We start from the raw sequence: 19,387 nt of genomic DNA, 5'->3' as shown, positions 1-19,387 counted from the left end.
GCGGCCCCACGGGCCAGATCTAAGTATCCTGCGACCCGGATGCGGCCCGCGGGCCCTGATTTGACCTCCCTGCTCTAAGGAGAAAGACACATTCTTGGAGGGAAAGGTATTACACACAAACACGTTGGAACATGCATTTTGGTTGTGCCTAGTGCATTTTGCTAGGAAAAGCAAAAGTTTGGTTCGCCGAAGATGTCCAGGAACTGGATCTTTGCATTTTGCCACACATGAGCTTAGACTTGACATTGGCACTTTCTGGCCAACTGAGTATTATGCCACCATATTGAACTTCTGACCCCTGCAGATACCCTTGGTTAGGAGTGGTATTCACTTACCTTTACTATCAGTTCACAAATGTGAGCGCGCCCACCTCCTCCACACATGTGCAGAGACTTATGCACATGCGCAGAGGGTCAAAACAGGACGTGATGACGTCCGGGTGAGTGGGAGGAGCTTCCTGCTGCCGGCGCTACCGGATCGCATGATCCGGATATAACCGGCTGAATTTCACCACCGGCCCTGGTGTTGATATGTCATGAGCCACGAAAAGGGCCACAAAAAAAGAATCCAGAGGGAAACCTTGTGAGTAATTTCAGGCTTTTGTTTCAATAAAAACCTCGACTGAACACTTGATTTAGAACTGAGCTGAGCTGAACAAACCGCTAAAGAAGTTGATGGGATGGGATCATAGAGGGCAGAGTCATCCAGCACGAAACACTTTGTAGGGAAGCATCCGTGAATCAAATGCAGGGACCGTTGTGTGCAGTAATCATTTCTACTGGGTTCTGACAGTTTATTACATAATCCCCTTCAAATCCTTTCCTCTGGAGGAAAGCTCCAATAATACCTTACAAGCAACAGTGTCCTTCGTAGAGATCAATACATCCTAGAAGTGCTCAAAACGGTAGCACCTTATCGCTGACAAGTTTAAAAATTGCTAGCAATTTAACCAATGGGGATTTAAAATAGAGTTAGGGTCAAGAGAGCCGGTTTAGTTTAGTGGTTAAAGTCACCGAGAGACTGTGACTTTTTGTCCTGCTTCAGGAACAAAGCCAGATGGGTGGCCATTAGGCCAGTCACTTTCTCTAAGCCCTAGGAAGAAGGCAATGGCAAACCACTTCTGGAAAACCTTGCCAAGAAAACTGAAGGGATTTGTCCAGATAATCTCCAAGAATCAGACACAATGGGGGGGAAAATAAAAGAGAAATGGTCAATGAAAGAATGGAAACTTTTCAGTTCTACAGAGTGTTTCCCAAAGCAATTGGCGATGCCACTCACTTTCAGTCGTGTACAGATTCAGATTACTCCCTCTTTGCTCCTGGGGCATGGGAGGAGAAAGTGACATACGGTACTTACAAATGCACGCCGTTTTGGCCCTGATGTCAGCCAGTGGGTTGCGGTAGAAGAACGGTTTGCAGCTCTGGCAGTGGCGGCCCATGGTGTTGTCCTGGCACTCATCACAGACCCCACCGCTAGAGTTACCTGTAGCCAGGTAGACGGCTATGTCAAAGTGGCACCGGTGGGAGTGTTCGTTGCAGTTGCACTCTAGAGAGAAGACAGGAAAGTGGTTCAGTGGCCTGCATCCCGCTCGTGTCCATTCTCCTCCATGGGTACCACCCAAGATAACCCCCCTGATCTAGCAATACTTATAGCAATAGCACTTATTTATTTATTTATTTATTTATTTATTTATTTATTTATTTATTTATTTATTTATTTATTATATTTCTATACCCCCTTTCTCTCGTAGGACTCAAGGCGGTGTACAGTCAAGAAAAATATAGACACACAAACATCATAAAATTGCTAATTAAAATTATTACTTAGTTTGGTCAATTAAATAAAACCCAGAATTAGATAACATTTAAAAAAATCATTCCCATGTTCGTATGTTTAGCCCCGCCTGTTGGAACATCAGGGTCTTGAGGGCACGGTGGAAAGCACGGAGATCAGGGATATTCCGTATCTCCGGGGGCAGTTCATTCCAAAGGGTTGGAGCCCCCACAGAGAAGGCCCTCCCCCTGGGAGTCGCCAGTCGACATAATTTGACTGACGGTACCCTGAGTAGTCCCTCCCTGTGAGAACGAACTGGTCGGTGGGAGGCTATTGGTGGCAAAAGACGGTCTCGTAGGTACCCAGGTCCTAAGCCATGGAGCGCTTTAAAGGTGATAACTAACACCTTGAATCTTATATACACTTAGACTTATATACCGCTTCATAGTGCTTTTACAGCCCTATTTAAGCGGTTTACAGAGTCAGCCTCTTGCCCCCAACAATCTGGCTCCTCATTTTACCGACCTCGGAAGGATGGAAGGCTGAGTCAACCTTGAGCCTGGTGGGATTCAAACTGCCAAATTGCAGGCAGCCAGCAGTCAGAAGAAATAGCCTGCAGTACTGCACTCTAACTTTTTAACCGCGGATCTTATTCCAGTAGCGGCTAAATAAACAGTGACACAGACTATCATCTCCCCTGAAAGATGGGATCCTAAATGGACTCAAGTCATGACAATTGTGGTGCTCTCACAGGATCCTCCCCAGGAGTATCACAAAGAAGCAAGGCAGCCAAGAGGAAGGAGCCTTCAACCGGAGTGGAGAAAGCTTCAGGAGTTTCTGCAGTGGGATTGGATGGCCATCTGAAAGAGGAGGCTCTCTGCCTGGATTTTGACTAGATGTGTGATTCAGGATAGCATACAGGTGGTCCTCGACTTACGACCAAAATTGAGCCCGAAATGTCTTTTGTTAAGTGAGAAATTTGTTAAGCGAGTTTTGCCCTGTTTTACGATCTTTCTTGCCACAGCTGTGAAGTGACTCACTCCAGTTGATAAGTTAGTGACCTGGTTGTTAAGTGAATCTGGCTTCCTCATTGACTTTGCTTGTCAGAAGGCCGCAAAGGGCGATCACACAACCCTGGGATGCTGCAATGGTCATAATGAGCCGCGGTGGCACAGTGGTTAGAGTGCAGTACTGCAGGCTACTTCTGCTGATCACCGGCTGCCAGCAGTTTGGCAGATCAAATCTCACCAGGCTCAAGGTTGACTCAGCCTTCCATCCTTCCGAGGTGGGTAAAATGAGGAGCCAGATTGTTGGAGGCAATTATGCTGACTCGGTAAACCGCTTAGAGAGGGTTGTAAAAGCAATGTGAAGCAGTATATAAGTCTAAGTGCTATTGCTATTGCTATTGCTATAAGTACGAACCAATTGCCAAGCATCTGAATTTTGATCATGGACCATGGGAATGCTGCAAAGGTTGTAATTGTGAAAAACGGTCATAAGTCGCTTTTTTCAGTGCCCTTGTAACTTTTTTTTTTTTTTAATTTGATTTATATGCCGCCCTTCTCCGAAGACTCAGGGCGGCTTACAATGTGCTCAGCAATAGCCTTCATCCTTTTGTATATTTATACAAAGTCAGCTTATTGCCCCCACAAACTGGGTCCTCATTTCACCAACCTTAGAAAGGATGGAAGGCTGAGTCAACCTTGAGCCTTGGCGAGATTTGATCTGCCAAACTGCTGGCACCCGGTGATCAGCAGAACTTTGAACGGCCATTACCTGTACAGGTAGACCTTGATTTACAACCATTTGTTACTGACCATTCAAAGTTATAACGGCACTGAAAAAAGTGATTTACAATCCAGTCCTTGCATTTATGACCATCTCAGTTGCATGATCGAAATTCAGGCACTTGGCAAAGGATATGTATTTACGAAGGTTGCAATGTCTTGGGGGTCACCATTTGCGATCTTCCCCATCTGGCTTCCGATCAGTGAAGTCAATGGGGGAAGCCAGATTCACTTAACAACTGCATTGTTCATTTAACAACTCCCAAAACAATTGCAATGATTCTCTTAACAATTGTGGATAAAAAGATTATAAAATCGGACATGATTGAGGTAACAACCCCCTTGCTAAGAGCCGCGGTGGTGCAGTGGTTAGAGTGTAGTACTGCAGGCTACTTCTGCTGGTCACTGGCTGCCAGCAGTTTGGAAGATCGAATCTCACCAGGCTCAAGGTTGACTCAGCCTTTCATCCCTCCAAGGTGGGTAAAATGAGGACCCTGATTGTTGGGGGAAATACGCTGACACTGTAAACCGCTTAGAGAAGATTGTAAAGCACTATGAAGCAGTATATAAGTCTAAGTGCTATTGCTATTGCTATTGTTTAGTAATGGAAATTCTACTCCCAATTGTAGTTTCAAGTCAAAAACTTCCTGAATGGTTTAATAAATCAGTAAGTACATCCATGATTAAACTTTTCTAGGGCTTGTGGTCTTGGCTATGCAACCACCACAAAGCCAGTGATCATGTGTTGTGGCCCGTCAGCGGCCTGTGCAGATTGTAGCTGATTCTGACAACGAGGAGGCTGGTGTGGTGCTGCGCCAGCAGCCTGTGCAGCTGGCGCTTGAGTCGGACAGTGAGGAGGCTGGAGAAGATGTGGGGCCAGAGGCAGGGATTCAGCCAGGGCCTTCAGAACCTCCAGAAGCTTCTTTAAGTGAAGAGGACGAAGAGGAGGCGCGCAGAGCTGCCAAAAGGCAGGAGTGGCTCCTCAGGAGGAGGTCTCCTCGAGAGTAAGGCTTGGGGCTAATTGGCCACTCCCTTAGCCTATTTAAGGAGGAACACCGATTGCAGCAAGCTGTAGGGAACAACTTTAGTTCACTCTCCTTCACGTCTGGATTCTCTGCAAAATTGCTTCTGGGCTTTCTGCCAACCCTAGTAAGACTGTGATTACCTTATCTTAGAATTCTTGTATTTTGTTTTTGGTTGAAAAAGACTGAGTTATTTGAGTAAAATAAGCTTTGTATAGATTTTGTGTGTGCTGCGTTCTTTGGGGTCCGTAGCTGGGGCAGAACACCATGTGCATCACAGACCGATCTTCCTGCAATGACTCCCCACTGGTTTAGTGTGCAATCCCTGACTGCTCCATGTAAGCACAATGGCATATAGCCTTCAACTCACACCTTTGCAAGCATGTGGATTGTGGACCTCAGCTGGACTCCAGGGCAAGTCCTGATAGAAATCCTTGCAGAACTCACAGTTGAGACCTTTAGTGTGGTGCTTACAGACACATCGTCCATGGATCTGGAACAGAGGAGACAAATAAAATAGATTTACGAGGCCTTTCACACCAATTCGCGAGAGACTCCTGAATGCGAAATAACATCATAACTACGTAGTACGATGGACTTGCAGGGCCGGCGCAACGTGTAACATGTTCACACTGGTGCAATAGGACTGGGTGATTGTTAATATGATTTATTGGGTTAGGGATTTTCTGTCTTCACTGTGAGTTGTATTGTGTGTTGGGGGGGTTGCACTGAGGGACCTCAACCAATCTCATTGTACATATGTTGTGCACTGCCAATAAAGATTTGAATTGAGAGCATCTCCCAGCATAGAGGTATTTTTTAAAGTGAGCATGAATTCCTATAGTAGGTGCAGAGGACTCCTGATACAAGCTAAGCTCACATAAACTTCATGTGGTTGCCCATTTCTCATCACCCTGATCTTCTCCTTGCCTCCCACTGAGCAACTTACCATGCCTTCAACCAGGTTAGCTGATCCTGTAAAAGGAGCACATTCGGAGGCATGTCCATAACAGAAGCAGCTCCCTCGAAGCACCATCTCATACACCGCGTAGTAGTATTTCTGCAGTACTTGGTGTCGTGAGTCTAACAGGTTGTCTCCCAGGGTATGCAGCTTTGTGAAGTTCACCCGCAAGTTGGTGACACGTAACAAATCTGGGCAAGAGAGGGAATTGTTGGGAGCAGTAGTTTAACTTTTACAGATTCTTCAGCCTCCCCCCCCCCTTTCTATCTTCTTGCTTTTCTCCCTCCTTTTTTTTATGGTCATGGTTATCAGGCAGGAAGCACAATAAGATAACTACCACCTTTTCCCAAATGTATCTCTTCCAAAGTGTTGAATAAACATTCCCATCACATTCTCACAGGGTGTGATTGTCCAACACATCTGGAGGATACCTTGAGCTGAGATGGGCAGCCTATAAATTTGATAAATAAAAAAGTAAACTGAAAAACTGGCATATACAGGACTGTGTTATCATAACCTACAATAAGCCCTGTTAAATTAACCCGAATGCCAATCCAGTTTGAGATGACGGTCAGCCTCCCAAGTCGACCAGAGGGAAACAGGACATGGTGAGCTAATTTGATTTTATTATAAGCAGTGGTGGGATTCAAATAATTTAACAACTGGTTCTCTGCCCTAATGATTTCTTCCAACAACCAGTTCACCAAACTGCTCAGAAAGTTAACAACCGGTTCTCCTGAAGTGGTGCGAACTGCCTGAATCCCACCACTGATTATAAGGCTACGTTGGTAGAATCTTGCAAGTCTGAAAGTACAAATCTCCCACCGTCTCTTTTTACTGCCTGATTACTTAGAGTGGATCCTCTCTTAAGTTTCTTTCTCCGCCCAGTACTCAGTTGTGGGCTCCGCCCTCTTTTATCTAATTGTTCCCTAGGCAGCATCTCTTTCCTCCCATCTACCAAGGTCATTCTCACACTCCACTACAGCCGTGATGGCGAACCTATGGCACGCGTGCCGGAAGTGGCACACAGAGCCATCTCTCTGGGTACATGAACCATCGCTCGTTGTACTTCCGGGTTCCGGTGTGCCTGTCAGCTGGTCTTCACACACGCGGGAGCACAGGAAACTGGAAGAGCAGCTGCCTGGTGCGCCTGTGCGTGCTGGGAAGATGACATTTTGGTTTCCGGTGCACACATGCGCACTAGCCAGCTGGCCTTTGCGCACACGAGTGCCAGAAATGGGAAGACCAGGTTGCCGGTGTGCATGCACGCACAGGAAACTGGAAGGTCATCTTCCTGGTGCATACATGCGCACCAGGAGGCTGCTCTTCCGGTTTCCGGCACATGTGTGCACTCGCACACATGCACGCTCTCCCGTTTTGTCACTCAGTGCTGAAAACATTCGCCAACACTTCACTACAGTGATCTTCCTCATAATAGTGATGCCTTTTCTTTATTAAAAAGTCCTCTATACCCTTGCCACTCGTTCCCATATTTGCTTGTTTGGGGCATGACTGACTCTGTGAGGGGGGGAGGTTTGTTCTCTGAGCTTGCGGATTGGTTTCCGAACATTTCATTACCAGGTTAGGTAACATCTTCAGTGGAAATTAGGGAAATTCTGTTCTGTTCCCTAGATTCCATTGAAGATATGATGTAGCCCAGGGGTGGGTTCTACTTACCTTTACTACCGGTTCACAACGGGATCGCGCACACGTCCTGGCTTCGTTCGTGTGCGCACCGAGCTTCTGCGCATGCGCAGATCACCTATGATGACATCCGGGGTGGTGGGCAGAGCCTCCTGCCAGTTTTACTACCGGTTCTTGCAAACCGGTCCGAACCAAGGGCAACCCACCGCTGATGTAGCCTGGTAATGAAACATTTGGAAACCAACCCATAAACTCGGAGAAGAAACCTCCACCCTAATCCCTCATTTGAGCTACAGATTTTCGCCACTATTGCAAGCATGACTCTGTGTCATTGGTGAAATCTAAAATTTGTTACTACCGGTTCTGTGGGCGTGGCTTGGGGGGTAATGTGACTGCGTGGGCATGGCCAATTTTTTTTTTTACTTTTAAAACCATTTTTTCTACAACCTCTTCGTTGAAGAGGTTGTAAAAAAATGCTTTCAAAAGGCTCTGACGATCCCAGCAGAGGCTTTTTTAAAAAGCCTCTGCCGATCAGGCAACTCAGCTGGGATCGTCAGAAGCATTTAAAAGAAAAAAAGTTTTTCTTTTCTTTTAAATGCCTCTGACGATCCCAGCTGAGTTTTTTAAAAAGCCTCTGCCGATCAGGCAACTCAGCTGGGATCGTCAGAGGCATTTAAAAGAAAAAAAAAACTTTTTTTCTTTTAAATGCCTCTGACGATCCAAGCTGAGTTTTTTTTAAAAGCCTCTGCCGATCAGGCAACTCAGCTGGGATCGTCAGAGACATTTAAAAGAAAAAAAGGGTTTTTTTTCTTTTAAAAGCCTTTGACAATCCCAGCTGAGACGCGCGATCATCAGAGGCTTTTTTTTTTTTACTTTTAAAAGCATTTTTTTGGCCAAAGAGGTTGTAGAAAAAATGCTTTTAAAAGTAAAAAAAAAAAAAGCCTCTGATGATTGCGTGGCTCAGCTGGGCATGGGCGGGGGCAGGGATTTTTGCTACTGGTTCTCCAAATCACCCGTCTCCATCGCTACCGGATCGGGTGATCTGGTCCGAACCGGGAGCATTTCACCCCTGCTCTGTGTCAATATCTAAAGCCTTGGCAACATATTTTAATCCTTGGCAACATTTCTTTTCAATTCTCGGAAGCAGTCTCTTCCTTACTTCCCGTGGAAGCCATACCTTGGATTTCCTGGCTGTAGGGATCTTCTACTTTCACAGCTGGATCTAGTACCTTGAAAATGACCTGCAGAGAGAAGTTAAAAGATACATCTAACTTTTCCCTGACTTCCTAAGAGCATACAGGTAGACTTCGACTTAGGATCACAACTGAGGCTGGAATTTTGATCATAAGTTGTTGCAGTCGTAAGTCTAGTCAATTTTATGACCGCTTTTACAAGGGTTGGAAAGCAAGCCACCATGGTTGTTAAGTGAACCATGCGATCATTAAGCAAACCCCAGCATAGCCGATGGGTGTTTTTTCCTGTTTTCTGACAGCAAAAAAGTCAAAAGTCACAGTCACATAAACATAGGACACTGTGACCGGTCTTAAATGTAAGCACCTGAAATGAGTTCATGTGCTCATGGTGTGTGTGTGTGTGTGTGTGTGTGTGTGTGTGTGTGTAGCAGTTGTAATCTTCAGGATGGGTCATAAGTAGCTTTTTTTGAAGTTTGTTGTAACCTCAAATGGTATTTTATGCAACCAGTCGTAAGTCAAGGACAACCTGTAAAGTCATTGAGTTTGCAAGATCAATGTCCAAGAAAAAAAAAGAGTGAGACTGGGTCTAATAATAATTAATCATGTTCATCCTTCAAAATAAGAGAGTAGTCCAAAGTAGTGAATAAACTACATAAACACAGAGAAGGCATCTTTTTAAAAGCTGTGTTACAACAGCATGTCATAACACTGTCGCTATGAAAGGGGTTCTTCTCATATTTAGTGGTACCACAACGCACCAAACTTCAAAGAAGGCTGATCTTTCCCATCACCTTAATATTACAAATTCAGGAATCTGCCCTAAAAAAAGACAACTGAGCTAATGTTAAAATGAGCCCTTGAGAAATACAGGAGTTTTGAGATGAGGGGGGGAAAAATCTCCCATGTAAAGAATTAAGGTTGTGCTGAATAGCATATTTTGATATGAAAAGCCTAAGAGATTCGATCCCAGCTGCTTTACTTAGAACTGAAGATATCAGGAGAAATTCCTTGATATCTCTCTGGCATGTGGATAGGGAAACTATGAATGCTTAGAATATTTTTTTCTTATTTTAACTTGCACTTTCTTTTAACACTGTTGATACGGTAATTCAACATAAAAACTTGGCGCCCAATTCTGTCAGGGTTATAGTCATGTATCCAAAACCTACTGCAGGTAACCTTTGACTTTTAACAGACTCCCCACAAGCTACTTATGACCTGATTTTGAGTGTTATGACAGCCGTAAACAAACACCCTTCAGTTTCATTCTCACATTTTGGGTGGTTGGCAACCTTTACGGTACTTTGTAACATGCTGTGGTCATGTGATCACAATTTTTGATGGGTTTTGCTGGTTTCCAGCATTTTATTTATTTATTTATTTATTTATTTATTTATTTATTTATTTATTTATTTATTTATTTATTTATTATGTCAATTTGTATACTGCCCTACTCCCGAAGGACTCAGGGCAGTGAACAGCCATAGAATAAAACATATGAGTACAACATATGAGTACAACATACAACATAAAACATATGATTTACTTTTGGTTCCATCAAAAGCCGATAAAGTAGATCAATTCACTTTGATAAAGTAGATTAATATAATTACCATTGCATTCTCTTAACGACTGTCACAAATATGTTGTATAAATTAGGGCTGGTCACATGGTGACTCGCTTAATGATGCAATGTTCCAGGCTCAATTATAGTCATAAACCAAGGACCATTTGCACCTGTCAGATCTGCTCTGTCCTGCTCTTCCTAGATGAGGAGCAAGAAAAATGTGACATTCTGGCTTAAAGGTAAAGGTTCCCCTCGTATGTGCTAGTCGTTCCTGACTCTAGGAGGCGGTGCTCATCTCCGTTTCAAAGCTGAAGAGCCAGCGCTGTCCGAAGACATCTCCATGGTCATGTGGCAGGCATGACTAAACACCAAAGGTGCATGGAACACTGTTATCTTCCCACCAAAGGTGGTCCCTATTTTTCTACTTGCATTTTTTACATGCTTTCGAACTGCTAGGTTGGCAGAAGCTCACTCCGTTACGCGACACTAGGGATTCGAACCACTGAGGTGCCGACCTTTCGATCGACAAGCTCAGCGTCCTAGCCACTGAGCCACCGCATCTCTTTTGTCCCATTCTGGCTTAGCTGCAATCTATACAGGTAGTCCTTGATTTACAACAAATGAAACAAAATGTTACAAAAGTTATGACATTTATACTTACCAGGTTACTTACCAAGCACATCTAAATTATATTAAAGTAACCAAAATATCTTTAAGGCATGTCACAACTTTTGAGCACCTCTAATGTTTGGAAATTGAAAGTCGAAAAATTTGACACACCCTAAAACAGTTCATTGAGTGATCGTTCAAAGTTACCAATGCACTAAAAAATGACAAGCATCCTTGTGATCACATGATCAAAATTCAGACACTTGGCAACTGACTCATACTTATGACGGTTGCAGTGTCCCAGGGTCGTGTGATCATCTTTTGTGAACTTCTGACAAGCAAAGTCAATGATGCAGTTAACAACTGTGTTATTAAAAATTTCAACGATCTATATATATAAAAATGGCTCTGTGTGTGTGTGTGTGTGTGTGTGTGTGTGTGTGTGTGTGTGTGTTCCAGCATAACTCTGGAACGTCTCGAGCAATTTCAACCAAACTTGGTACACAGATGACTTACTCTCTGGAAAGAAATAATGTGGGGGTAAGACACCCCTGACACCCCTTGGTGTGTGTGTGTCAGTGTGTCTGTGTCTGTGTATGTTCCAGTATAATTCTGGAATGCCTGGGCTGCTGAAATGAAAAGGAATGAATTATATCTATGTGCATTTTGGATTCAACTTCTGTTAAGATACAGCCTGTTGTGCCTTAAAATGGCTTCTACTGTACAGCACAGTGCAGTTGCCATGGTAACAGCTTCACAGTACTCCACAAGGGGGCTACCTCTGGTAAGGGAGATTGGTTCTTAAAAAAAAACCCAAACACCCTAGGCCCTCAGTTTCAAGCAAAGAGGGCAAGTTGTCGGGGGAGGTGCCTGTAAATGCAGATAATCACCTCAAAGGCTGATCCCTGTAGAATTTTTCCCAGGCTGTTGCCAGGGCAATTAGGTCTCTAATTCTCACCGCAATGGTTGAGCCACTGCTGTTCCTGACTAATACAGGATTGGGATAAATAAATACCCGGGCAACGCCGGGTTATCAGCTAGTTCACTATAAACTGTAGCAAGAAAGATTATAAAATGGGGCAAAACTCACTTAACAAATCCTTCACTTAGCAACAGAAATTTGAGGTTCAGTAGGGGTTGTAATTCAAGGACTATCTGTGTAAGGACTTAAGAAGGGGTTCTTACAAACCAGATGAAACCAATTCCCTTCAGAGTCATACTCCCAATTTAAGTTCAGTATTCCCATGGCTACTGTTTGATAACATTTTAAGACTCGACCTCATCCAGTTAGCCCCAAGAGATGCATCTCAAAAACCTAACTAGACTTTACTGCTTTCCAAGTTCATTTCAAGAATTGTGGCTGTCTGCATTCATACTCAGAACTTGAGATTTTGCATTCCTTTCTGCTGTTTAAAAATTAATTTGAATGTCACGTTGATCTTTCTATTCAGTGAACACAGTAAACTATATTACAATGAATCAGACCATTACTTTTTCTCCACTCTGTATTATCCACTCTGACAGGCAGCCATCTTAAAAACCTTCCCACCTCTTACCTAAATTAAATCTAGGACATCCCGCCTGCAAATTATGTTTGCTATCAGATTTTAGCCCTTTCTCAGAGCCAAGTATCTATCTGTATCCATTAATCTTAGTCCAGAGAGACAAACTGAGCTATGAATCAGCTTGTGTTGCTGGAGCTGAATAGAAAACAGTGGTGAATTTGGGGAAGGGATTTAAATCTGCTCGAGTAAATAAAGACTGCCTGCTTATCTTCCCCAGGTTGTTCATATAATTACAGAGATACAATTCCAAGTGACAATTGCCAATTGCATTTCATTCTACTGCCATAGAATAGCACTGACTTCACCATAGCTGGAGGGCTCAATCTCAGAGTATCGCTCGTCGCACATTGCTTGATTGACATGTGTTGGGATCTGAGTAGGAACAGCTGGGAAGAGCTTGGAGCAATTGAAGGCAAAGTAGCGATAAACTTTCCAGCTTTGCCCAAAATCTGATGAACGTTCAATGAGCATTGCTGCTGGACGGAAAGTCTGAAAGAGAAGGAAGAGAAGAGTTAGCTGGAGAACATTTGTCGCTATTCTAGCTAATTTCCCTGTACACCATTAAGAGATGATCTCTAAATTAAAATGTCCAAAACATACATGAATACCAAAGCAAGTCATGTTGTGGCCCGCCGGTGGCCAGTGGAGCTGAGCAGAGTCAGACAGTGAGGAGGTTGGGAAGGAACTTGGGCCAGTCCTGGGAGCTGGGGAAAGCTCAGACGAGGGCTCTGCGTCGGAGGCAGAGAGGGAGATAGACAGCAGTGAGGTAGAGGAACAGCTGGAGCCCATTCCCAGTGTGCGCATGCACAGAGCTGCCAGAAGACAAAAACAATTAAGAAAGCAGGGTCGACTTGGGAGTAAGGCCACACCTTGGAGATAATTGGCCCCTCCGAGAGGACATAAAAGAGGAGCGAACGGGACATGGGCTTTTGCAGGAAGCAATTAGTTCATTTGGTCGATTCAAGTTTGGAAAGTTCTGTTTGTGACTCTAATAGAATTCTGTACCAAGTTTGGCTTTGTCCTGGATTTGGAAATTGGTTCTCTGGCAGGATTCCAAGTGAGATACTATGAGTGTTGATAAACATTCCTCTAAAAGACTGTTTGCCAAAGCCTTGTTGACTGTGAATGACAGTAATTCACAGTCATTTAAATAAAAGAGGTTTGGCCGGAATTAAGACTTTGCTTCATGCTTTCTAAGGAAGCCTAGGTCAGAACAAATCAGATATTTGGGAACAAAAGAGACTGACTTTTCTAGATTCAAGTTTGATTTTCACTTTTTTCCTCTCAGACCCTCTGTATATTTCTTTCTTTCTTTCTTTCTTTCTTTCTTTCTTTCTTTCTTTCTTTCTTTCTTTCTTTCTTTCTTTCTTTCTTCCATTCATTCTTTCATTCATTCATTCATTCATTCAATCATTCATTCAATTTCTATGTAATACAGTATGTTTCCATGTTATTATGGAAGAGTTTCCATGACTGGTTTAAGAATATCACACATTTTTATTTTACCAGCACTTTTCTTACATATTTCCATCTGTGGAATACCTACAGGATATGTCCCAGAGCGTTGAGTGTTAATTTGACTTACAACACTTTTTTGGATCAGGTGCTGCAGTGATTCAGGGAGTCCCAGTAAATAGAAGGGAAGGGGCTGTCATGTTTTACTGCTCACCCCCACCCCAATCAGGTTTCGATTGATGACTAGACCCATCTAGCCCTCTGATATAGGATATCTCCTCCCATAGTCCCAGATCTGCTTGGGGGAGCAACATATGGATGTTTCAGCCGCATCTAGAGAAATCCACCAATTTTGCACTAGCATGCCCTGCAATGAATTGTTAGGATAGTTTCACTCACTGGCCTCATTATGAAGCACTGCTGAGATCGGTCACAGGAAAAGAGCAAAATTATGTCAACATTGTTTGTGCTACTCATGGATGAGACTAGAGGATCCCTTAGTAAGCTGGTTCTTCAGATGTGCATTAAAGGTAGCTTATTCTGAGGCTGAGAATCTCTGGAATGCAAATCCCGGCAACCCAAGACAGCATGGTGACTGACTTGAAGTGATGGAGCTGTGGTCCAACAAATCTGAGAAGAATCAAGTTGATTCTAGAGATAAATAACATCCATATACCCTTCAAAAGAGGTAATCAAAAGCTAAAAGGAAGCATAAAAGCCACCTAGAGTCACCTTGTAGGGAAGGTGGGCGGCATAGAAATGTAATAAATAAATTTTTAAAAAGACCAAACACCCCCTCACCAGCAATCAACACCCAGATAATCAGAAATTAACACCAAGATTAATACAAGACCAACAATCAAGAAGCAAACAATACCCCAATCCTGGGCGCCAAGATTACCGCAGATGGGGACTACAGCCAAGAAATTAAAAGATGCTTGCTCCTGGGGAGGAAATCTATGGCAAATCTAGATAGCTTACTAAAAAGCAGAGACATCACCCTGCCAACAAAAGCGCGTATAGTCAAGGCTATGGTTTTCCCAGTTGCAATGTATGGCTGTGAAAGTTGGACCATAAGAAAGGCTGAGCGCCAAAGAATTGAAGCCTTTGAACTATGGTGCTGGAGAAGACTCCTGCGAGTCCCTTGGACTGCAAGGAGATCAAACTGATCAGTCCTAGAGGAGATCGACCCTGACTGCTCTTTAGAAGGCCAGATCCTGAAGATGAAACTCAAATATTTTGCCCACCTAATGAGAAGGAAGGACTCACTGGAGAAGAGCCTAATGCTGGGAAAGATAGAGGGCAAAAGAAGAAGGGGATGACAGAGAACGAGGTGGCGGGATGGAGTCACTGAAGCAGTAGGCGTGAACTTAAATGGACTCCAAAGGATGGTAGAGGACAGAAAGGCCTGGAGGAACGTTGTCCATGGGGTCGCAATGGGTCGGACACGACTTCGCAACTAACAACAACAACCTCAATCAAAGAACTACCAAATGAGACAAACAATCAAATCGTAAGCAACAACTTAATCAAGGAACCACCAAGAACGCTCCCACTAACACTCATAGGGCAAGCCACTTGTATATAAAGAGAGTAAACCCCACACCCTTCTAGCACTGATGATGTTACCTAGTTGGATAATGAAATGTCTAGCAAGAAAACAATCAAGCCCAGAGACCACCAAGGACCCCACAAATCAAGTTGGGGGGGGGAGACCACCCTAGTTTTTGTGAGTAAAACATATTGGGGAGAATTTTATTCAACTGAGGAAGGAAGTAATGAGGACATGAGTGCAGAATAGGCATGTAGTGCTTTGTGGTGCACTTCATGATACACTCAGCTTAGATTAAAAACAGACATTCCTGCTGTGCTGGGTAACATTTGATTGCCAACTTAAAGGTTAAATATATTATTGTATTAACATGTATGAGTTTCACAAATGCAAATAGCCACTGGGAATGGATGTGTGGAATAATAATCAAGTGCGCAGCAGGCAGGGAGATCTTTAAACTCTTCCCTGCTCGTTGGGGTTTTTATGAAAATCATTTCTCTAAAAAAGAGAGGAAATCCTCCATTGGCACAAACTTAAATTGGCCCAGCCAGACACCTAAGTATTTGCAGAAAAGCACATTAATTTATACACTATGTTTTTGAAAGAAATATCAAAAAATATAACTATGCAATACTTTCATCAGATACTTTTTCTACTTCCTGTGAAGGCAAAACATCTAATATCCTCTCTATTGTATCTGCCGATTCATAGATCTTCAGTACAGTACCTTAAATTTCATTATGAGGTGAGTAAAGTGGAATTCAGCTTCCAGGTCCAATTGAATGCTGACCTGCTCTACACCTGGAGAGGGACAAAAGACAAAAATTAGACCTTTCTCAAGAACTCTGCTCAAGAAGACTTGATATCTTGTAATGCTCAAGAAAGCAGAGACTTGCTATCTAGTACCACCATCCTTTTTCTAACTCCCCTCCATTCGTTAGTCTTCCTGAACTGAAGGGTGAAGTGGGTGCAGTAGGAAGTCTAATCTGTCATGGCAGCTTCCCACGTGACTGAGAACCTTCATCATTCAGATTCCAAATTGTGTGTGGAGATTCCAAGAATCAGGTTCTCTTCAGCAAACATGCAACTTCTAACCCAAAGAGGACAGCACAGCAGAATGACAAGAACGCAGCAAAAAAGCTGAATTTAGATAACGTGTCTCCATTTCTTCTGGTTATGTATGGAGAAAAAAAAATCCTCCATAAAGTTTTGAGATATCTCTCATCATATATCACATTCTGAGAGACAAAGTGTCCAAGATACAAAGGATGCTGCCACCAAGCATCTGTTGTGGTCCACCAGCAGCTGCAGAGCTGGCAGTGGAGTCGGACAGTGAGGAGGTTGGGGAGGAACATGGGCCAGTCCTGGAGTCTGGGGAAGGCTCGGACGAGGGCTTTGTGTCGGAAGCAGAGATGGGGCCAGGGCCATCTGGGAGCGATACATGGACTCCGGAGCCTCCAGAGTTGGACATCAGAGAGGCAGAGGAACAGGAGGAGCCTGTTCCTAGTGCGCGCATGTACAGAGCTGCCAGAAGGCAAGAACAGTTAAAACTAAAGGGATGACTCGGGGGTAAGGCCTGGAGATGATTGGCCCCTCCCATAAGGCTTAAAAGAGGAGCAAAGGCATGTGGGCCCTTTGCAGGAAAGCAACGTTGTTAATTCTGTTCCCAGTCGGCATCTCTGTTTGATTCTGGACTCTGTGCGGCTTTGCCAAGTAGGTCTTTGGCAGCGTGTCAAGGGAGATAAAGGTTGGTGATTATCCCGAAGGACTTCTCCCAAAGGATTTTTTTGCAACTAATTGGGACTCAACTGTGAATGAACGTAATTTACAGCTGTTGCAATAAAAGAGGTTTTTGGGACTACTCGTGTGTTTTAATGACTCAGGAAGCATAGAATAGAATAGAATAGAATAGAATAGAATAGAATAGAATAGAATAGAATAGAATAGAATAGAATAGAATAGAATAGAATAGAATTTTTTATTGGCCAAGTGTGAATGGACACACAAGGAATTTATCTTGATGCATATGCTCTCAGCGTACATAAAAGAAAAGATACGTTCATCAAGAATCATAAGGTACAACAGCATCATTCTCAATTCTTACTTGTATACCTTGATTTAATGTCTCAGGCTATGGTCAGATTTTCTCCTGGGGGTCTGGAAAAAATAGTCTCATAAAGCTGCAGATACATTAATTTTTCTAGTACTCTGCTCTAGTTTCTGTAATATTCTCTATAAGGCTTCAAACTTGCAAAAACATTGTTCAATAAGAGACCACAGGAATCAGCATTCTGGAGAATGTCTATGTGGTTGTTAAGAATTGAAACCATTTACTGGCACATAATCAATGTGTGTTAAATTTATACTCTGCTTTTCCTCAAAGCAGTTTCTTTGAAGATGTCCATTCATTTTATTTTCACAGTATAAGACACACCCAGATTTTCACCTTCTTTTTTGGGGGGGAATGGTGCGTCTTATACTCTGAAAAATACGGTAGTTCCCTATAGTTCCAGCTTAGCCAATGATGATTGATACTGGTAATTGCAGTTCCGCAGTATTTGGAACAGAGACTCCATTTCATGTAGTAGTTTAGGCATCGGGCTAGAAACTTGGAAACTGTGAGGTCTAGTCTCACCTGAGGCACAAAGCCAGCTGGTGATCTTGGGCCAAGATTCTCTCTTGCACAATCTCTCTTTTTCAATTCATGAAAAATACAATACGACTATCAGATCTGGACTTCAAAAGTCTGAGAGACCACTAGGTGGCAGCAAATATAGTGATGCCGATATAGAGGTCAGCTGTGGTCAGCCAAGATCTGGCAAAACTAATGATGAAAAATGTCTTGTTGGAGACCAACAAGATCTCTGGAGATATGTAATTTTGGGGAGTTGCTGGACACCTGGAACCAATGAAGATGAAACATTAGCTTCCAAAACTTCCAAATTTCTCATTCTTACCATTCTCAGACTGCCACCAGGTCTGTTCACCATTCTGCCCAGTAAGGTAGATGACATTCTCAATGTGATGGCTCTCACGGAAAGAGGCTGAGCGTGAGTCACAAATGAAGCATTTCTCAGAGTCCTGTCAAAAGAATCATTCTGGTTTAAATATACAAAAGCAATGCACGTACCTTCAATGACCTTCATGGTGTGCGTTACCGACAACTCTAGTCCAGAGGTCTCCAAACATGGTAACTTTAAGACTTGTGGACTTCAATTCCCAGAATTCCCCAGCCAGCATGAGTTCACAAGTTCTCAACCAGTGTTACCTGAAGATGGCTGACAATGCAATACTCCTGAGGCTCTTCCAGGCCGCATGTTGATGTAGCGCTCAGGTTTTGGGTCCTCCCAATGAGCAGGTTTCCTGTGGCTGGGTAACAGCTTCCTTCCAAACAACCATGGTATAAGTCAGGCTCTTCTGTGCCCTGAGCGTCAGCTATCTGGCCTGGTCAAAGAAACAACAGAACAGCCCCATCCAGTCCGTTTTTTAAAAAAATCATGAAATACTTTGGCATTGGGAAAAAATATGATCCCTTCCAAAAAGACCAGAACACCTTGTCCCCTCCCCACAAAGAAACCTATTCACGATTAATAATAGTGTCAACTAAGTTAAATGACTCCAACCTGGTACATCCGAGCCAAAAAAAATCTCAAAAAGCAGAGATGAAAACAAGGTAACTATTGTTCCAGAAGGAAGATATAAAGGCTAGATTTGCATGTCACAGAAACCCAATTGCTCACAAGGATTTTATTACGTCGCTAATACAGGTAATCCTCGACGTATGACCAGAATTGAGTGCAAAGTTTCTACTGCTAAGCGAGACAGTTGTCAAGTGAGCTTCGCCCCATTTTACGACCTTTCTTGCCGCAGTTGTTAAGTGAATCGCTGCAGTGGTTAAATCAGTAACATGGTTGTTAAGTGAGTCAATCCACCACTGGTCAGAAGGTTGCATAAGGTGATCGCACGACCCCGGGACACTGCAACCGCCATAAATATGAACCAGTGGCCAAACATCTAAGTTTTGATCACATGACCATGGGGATGCTGCAATGGTCCTAAGTCTAAAAAATAGTCATAAGTCACTTTTTTCAGTGCTGTTTGTAACTTCGAATGGTCACTAAATGAATGGTTGTGTAGGAAGAAATATCCTTCTGGGTTCAGCTCCAAGTGGGGAAAAAGACACTGGAAACATGGGAGACTGCTTAGAAAGATGGTTTAATGGTGGACAGGATCACATGGTTTGAGTTCCTGAACAGAAA

At 43.3% G+C, this 19,387-nt stretch overlaps 1 protein-coding gene across 1 annotated transcript in view; it reads right to left on the bottom strand.

Annotated features, from left to right (window-relative positions):
- The window catches only part of LOC139310180 (laminin subunit beta-1-like), a 115,443-nt gene that overhangs the window by 50,579 nt on the left and 45,477 nt on the right, over window positions 1-19,387 (bottom strand). Inside the window, exons 6-13 of the mRNA XM_070934343.1 lie at window positions 18,397-18,572; window positions 18,086-18,209; window positions 15,856-15,929; window positions 12,422-12,610; window positions 8,365-8,428; window positions 5,532-5,734; window positions 4,955-5,075; window positions 1,357-1,545 (exon numbers count right to left, since the gene is read on the bottom strand). Of these exons, the coding sequence (XP_070790444.1) occupies window positions 1,357-1,545; window positions 4,955-5,075; window positions 5,532-5,734; window positions 8,365-8,428; window positions 12,422-12,610; window positions 15,856-15,929; window positions 18,086-18,209; window positions 18,397-18,572 (1,140 nt within the window). The remainder of the gene's footprint in view (window positions 1-1,356; window positions 1,546-4,954; window positions 5,076-5,531; window positions 5,735-8,364; window positions 8,429-12,421; window positions 12,611-15,855; window positions 15,930-18,085; window positions 18,210-18,396; window positions 18,573-19,387) is intronic.

This window comes from Pituophis catenifer, unplaced genomic scaffold, assembly GCF_029215685.1.
Source record: "Pituophis catenifer annectens isolate HBS135680 unplaced genomic scaffold, rPitCat1.0.hap2 SCAF_2, whole genome shotgun sequence".
Classification (NCBI taxonomy): Eukaryota; Metazoa; Chordata; class Lepidosauria; order Squamata; family Colubridae; genus Pituophis; species Pituophis catenifer.
The sequence above is the reverse complement of the archived record's forward strand: the minus strand, read 5'-3'. Positions and strand labels throughout refer to the sequence as shown.